The sequence below is a fragment of the Ranitomeya variabilis genome, chromosome 1 (genome assembly GCF_051348905.1).
Source record: "Ranitomeya variabilis isolate aRanVar5 chromosome 1, aRanVar5.hap1, whole genome shotgun sequence".
Lineage (NCBI taxonomy): Eukaryota > Metazoa > Chordata > Amphibia > Anura > Dendrobatidae > Ranitomeya > Ranitomeya variabilis.
The window spans coordinates 560527792-560533099 of NC_135232.1; the positions used below are offsets into that span (position 1 = coordinate 560527792).

At 49.8% G+C, this 5308-nt stretch overlaps 1 protein-coding gene across 4 annotated transcripts; it reads left to right on the top strand.

Moving 5' to 3' along the window:
- Positions 1–208: 208 nt before the first annotated feature.
- RIT1 (Ras like without CAAX 1) lies at positions 209–2552 on the top strand. 4 transcript variants are annotated; one of them, XM_077256732.1, is made up of 6 exons: positions 217–283; positions 1057–1156; positions 1260–1316; positions 1403–1476; positions 1635–1826; positions 1903–2552. In XM_077256732.1, exons 1-6 carry the CDS (start codon positions 218–220, stop codon positions 2128–2130), a joined length of 717 nt encoding a protein of 238 aa, XP_077112847.1. In that variant the 5' UTR covers position 217; the 3' UTR covers positions 2131–2552. The 4 variants fall into 4 exon arrangements, with proteins under 4 accessions (XP_077112855.1, XP_077112847.1, XP_077112839.1 ...); XM_077256740.1 differs by lacking the exon at positions 1260–1316 and having other exon boundaries at positions 209–283; XM_077256715.1 differs by lacking the exon at positions 217–283 and having other exon boundaries at positions 883–1156.
- The last annotated feature ends 2756 nt before the right edge of the window (positions 2553–5308 follow it).

Consider the following 5308-nt stretch of genomic DNA (forward strand, 5'->3'; position numbering starts at 1 on the left):
CTACTGTGTAACCCCTGCACCTCTCATCATCTCTCCCCCATACTGTGTAACCCCTGCACTGCTCATCCTCTCCCCCCATACTGTGTGTAACCCCTGCACTGCTTATCATCTCAATGCCACATGTAAAACATACAGCCGCTATACTCGTTGCCAAAGAGATTAATGAATGAACTGAAAGAAAATTAACTCCTCCTACTCCACCCTCGTGACTGGTCATATGACCATGACATCAATTCCTGATGACGTCATCTCCTGCACTCCCAGAAACCCTGCAGTGGTGGAGGTACGAATTTGTATATTTACACGGGGGGGGGGGTGTATGCACACGGGAGGCGAGAGGTGGAGGTGTACATACACACAGGAAAGTTATATATATATATATATATATATATATATATATATAATATGCGAAGGGCATTGGTGAGGATGGGTAGACAAGGGGCACAGGTGGGTGGACCATGATACGATGGGGACATATGGAGGAGAGGTGCCACAAGAGGGAGGAAGGGGCTTCCGGGGAGAGGACAGGATAGGACGGGCACAGATGGAGGAAGGGGGCACAGGGTGGGGACACGAGGAGCACAGGGGGAGGATGAAGATATGAGGGGAACAGGAGAAAGGATTGGGATAGGAGGTGGACAGGGACACGAGGGGCACAGAGGAGAGGATGAGTACAAGGGGCGGAGGATGGGGATAAGAAGGGCACATGACGGACAAAGGGGACGCAAGGGAGGAAGGGGACGTGAGGGGCACAGGGTGGAGGATAGGAATACGAGACGAGAGGCACATGGGAGGGATGGAGATATGAGGGGCACCGGGAAGAGGACGGGGGATTCGAGGGGCACATGAGGGGGAAGGGGATACCAGGGGCACAGATGAGAGCATAGGGATGCGAGGGGACATTGCAGAGGATGGGGATTTGAGGGGCACATGGGGAAGGACAGGGATACGACAGGCACATGGAAGGGGATGCAGGGTGGGAATATGGGCACTGACATGGTAGGGCTGTGGTTCACATCTCGTGTTGTTCATCTCCATAATGGGCCATTATTCCAGATGGATGCAGTTGGTAACCGCAACACCACTCCGGCACAATCAGCACAACCACGAGAGTACAAGCTGGTGATGCTGGGAGCGGGCGGTGTTGGGAAGAGCGGTGAGTATGAATTGGCACACAGGAGCTGCTCTGTGGTTGGTTGGTGCATGTTGGGTGTCTGTGTCAAGTGGCTGCTGTGTAATGTGCACATCTACATCCACAGCAATGACCATGCAGTTCATCAGCCATCGCTTTCCCGAGGATCATGACCCCACCATTGGTGAGTGGCGATCTTTCCTATTGGCTGCAGATTTAACCCATTCTCTTCTCTCACAAGTGACTTTTGGATTCTCTCACAATTTCCAGAGGATGCTTATAAAATACGCATACGGATTGATGATGAACCTGCTAACCTGGACATCCTAGATACTGCCGGACAGGTAGGGTGGATGGGACATATAGCAGATCAACTCCGTCCCTTCTCTGCAGCCTGTCTAGAAAGTCCTCTTATGTGGTGGCACTCTCTCTGGGGTTGGGGTGTGTTATGGCTGCCCAATGCAGTGCTCCTTTAACTGTTCCTCTGCTATTTTTGATGCAGGCTGAGTTTACAGCAATGAGAGACCAGTACATGAGAGCCGGCGAAGGCTTCATCATCTGCTACTCCATTACCGACCGCCGCAGCTTTCATGAAGTTCGCGAATTCAAGCAGCTTATCTATCGCGTGCGGCGGACAGATGACACACCTGTGGTGCTGGTGGGAAATAAGTCAGATCTCTCACGCCTCCGTCAGGTATAGTGCGGGGAATACTCATTACTTACGGACAAGTGGCCCCCTCTGTCCTGACCACACATCTTCTCATTCTCAGGTCTCCAAGGATGAGGGCATCTCGTTAGCTCGAGAGTTCAGCTGTCCGTTCTTTGAGACGTCGGCAGCGTTCCGTTATTACATCGATGATATTTTCCACGCTCTGGTACGTGAGATCCGGAGGAAAGAGAAAGAGGCGGCTCTTGCGAGTGAGCGCAGATCCAAACCCAAGTCTTCTTTGTGGAAGCGGCTGAGGTCTCCATTCAAAAAGAAGGAGTCCGTGACCTGAGGTGCCATGTAATGGGGGATTGGCACTGATCTGGGACCATGAGAGGGAGAAAGGGGCTCGTCACAGCTGGGCTAAGTGTAGATATACTGTGTGTGTATATGCTATACATACACGAGGCTGTGAATTACTAACTGCACATACTGCATGTACATGACGCATATGTCGTGGCAGAGCCCCAGGCGCAGCATAACCCAACTGCATTACTAACATGTCCACGACTGGAACCACGATGGGACCAAGCCTCCGTCATCAAGACTGTAATTGATTAATTGACTATTCTGCCATAAGGCACCTTCCCTCCAAATATGATGTCACCGGTGAATCTGTATCCACTCATAAAAGGAATCTGCAGACTTGTGCGCACATATTGTGTCCATTTTTCTATATTTTGTTAAGTTATTCATATTAAATCTGTTCCTTTTCCCGTGGCTCCATAATTGGTATTAAGTAGGAGGAGGAGACTGTCCTGCGTGGTAGATAACAGCCGCTGTCCCACGTGTCCCCACACACATTAGAGCATGAAGTGCTCTAAAATTTCCTGGGAGTCGGCTGCGCTGACTTTGTTCTTGATAAAACACAGTGGACCTACACCAGCAGATGACATGTCTCCCCAAACCATCACCGATTGTGGAAACTTCACACTAGACTTTGAAAGTCAAGGTCCCAGAGTCTGAAGGGAGAGACAGACAATCCAAGCTGCTGAGGTCTAGTGTGAAGTTTCCACAATCAGTGATGATTTGGGGAGCCATGTCATCTGCTGGTGTAGGTCCACTGTGTTTTAGCAAGACCAAAGTCAGCGCAGCCATCTACCAGGAAGTTTTAGAGCACTTCTTGCTTCCCCCTGCCGAAAAGCTTTTTGAAGATGGAAATTTCATTCTACAGCAGGACTTGGCACATATCCACACTGCCAAAAGTACCAATACCTGGTTTACAAACAACAGTATCACTGTGCTTGATGGGCCAGCACACTCATCTGACCTTAACCCCATAGATTGTCAAGAGGAAGATGAGAGACACCAGACCCAACAATGCAGATGAGCTGAAGACTGCTATCAACGCAACCTGAGCTTCCATAACACCTCAGTAGTGCCACAGGCTGATCACCTCCACGCCACGCTGCATTGATGTAGTAATTGATGCAAAAGGTGCATTTACTGAACGTAAATTTCATTAGGCCAACATTTTGGATTTTAAAATCATTTTTCAAGCTGGTGTTATCTCAGTAAATTAGAATACTTTATATTGACTTTTGGGTTTTCGTTGGCTGTAAGCCACAATCATCAACATTAACAGAAATAAACACTTGAAGTAGATCACTCTGTAATGACTCTATATAATATGAGTTCCACTTTTTGTATTGAAAAACTGAAATAAATTAACTTTTTGATGATATTCTAATTTTATGAGAAGCACCTGTATGGTCCCCTCATCCCCATCCTGGTGTACATGGCCCCTTATCCCTAGCTGGTACGCAGGGCCCCATCTCCAGGCCAGGTATGCATGGCCTGATCCTTATCTTGGTATGATTGTCCCCCATCTCTGTCCTGGTATGCAGGGCTCCAATTTTATCCTGGTATGCAGGGCCCCATCAGAAAAACATTAAAGGGAACCTGTCACCCCCAAAATTGAAGGTGAGCTAAGCCCACTAGCATCAGGGGCTTATCTACAGCATTCTGTAATGCTGTAGATAAGCCCCCGATGTATCCTGAAAGATGAGAAAAAGAGGTTAGATTATACTCACCCAGGGGCGGACCCGCTGCGGTCCGATCCGATGGGTGTCGCGGTCCCGTCCGCGGCCTCCCATCTTACGATGACGTCCTCTTGTCTTCAGGCTCCGGCGCAGGTGTACTTTGTCTGCCCTGTTGAGGGCAGAGCAAAGTGCTGCAGTGCGCAGGCGCCGGGAAAGGTCAGAGAGGCCGGGCGCCTGCGCACTGCAGTACTTTGCCCTCAACAGGGCAGACAAAGTACACCTGCGCCGGAGCCGCAGCGTGAAGACAAGAAGAGGACGTCAACGTAAGAAGATGGGAGGCCCCGGACCGCGACGCCCATCGGACCAGAACCGCAGCAGGACGGCCCCTGGGTGAGTATAACCTAACCTCTTTCTCATCTTTCAGGATACATCGGGAGCTTATCTACAGCATTCCAGAATGCTGTAGATAAGCCCCTGATGCCGGTGGGCTTAGCTCACCTTCGATTTTGGGAGTGACAGGTTCCCTTTAAAAAATACCATTATACTTACCTTATAATCTTTATTTTATCTTCCCGCTCTCCCTCATAGTGTATTGTTCTGGTACCAACACCTACTTTACGCTTGTAAGCAGCACTTGGCAGGGACGCCATGTGCTGCTTACAAGCCGAGGACAGCTGCCGGAATACTCATTGCTCCCCATGCCAGGACTATGTGCGTGGAGGCAAGTGAGTATTCATTGCTCTCTAGTAGTGAGCACAGTGTCGGCCGCTGGCTTCCTGCAATGCTGGGCTCTCACATGTCCCAGGTACTATAGGGAATAAATACTGCATTCCATGCCCGCACGGGGGGAGAGGTATATACAGGTGTACACAGGCACAGTGAAGCAGTATACACGGACACGGGGCAGCGGTATATACAAGTGTACACAGGCACGGAGCGATATATATTGGTGTGCACAGACACAAGGGGAGCGGTATATACAGGTGTACACAGACACGGGTGAGTGGTATATACAGATGTGCACAGACACGGGGAAGCAGTAGATACAGGTGTACACAGACACGGGGAGCAGTATATACAGGTGTACACAGGAGGAGCGGTATATACAGGTGTGCACAGACACGGGGTAGCGATATACACAGACATAGGGTAGCAGTAGATACAGGTGTACACAGGCATGGGGAGCGCTATATACAGGTGTGCACAGACATGGGAGCGGTAAATACAGATATACCCAGGAGGAGAGGTGTGCACAGTCATGGGAAGAGAGGTATATAGACGTGTACACAGACATGGGAGCAGTATATACAGTTGTACACACACGGGGAGCAGTATATACATGTGTACACAGACAAGGAGTGCTATATACAGTGTACACAGAAACGAGGGAGCGGCATATACAGGTGTACACAGACACGGGGAAGCGGTATATGCAGGTGTACACAGACACGGGGAAGCGGTATATGCAGGTGTACACAGACACGGGGA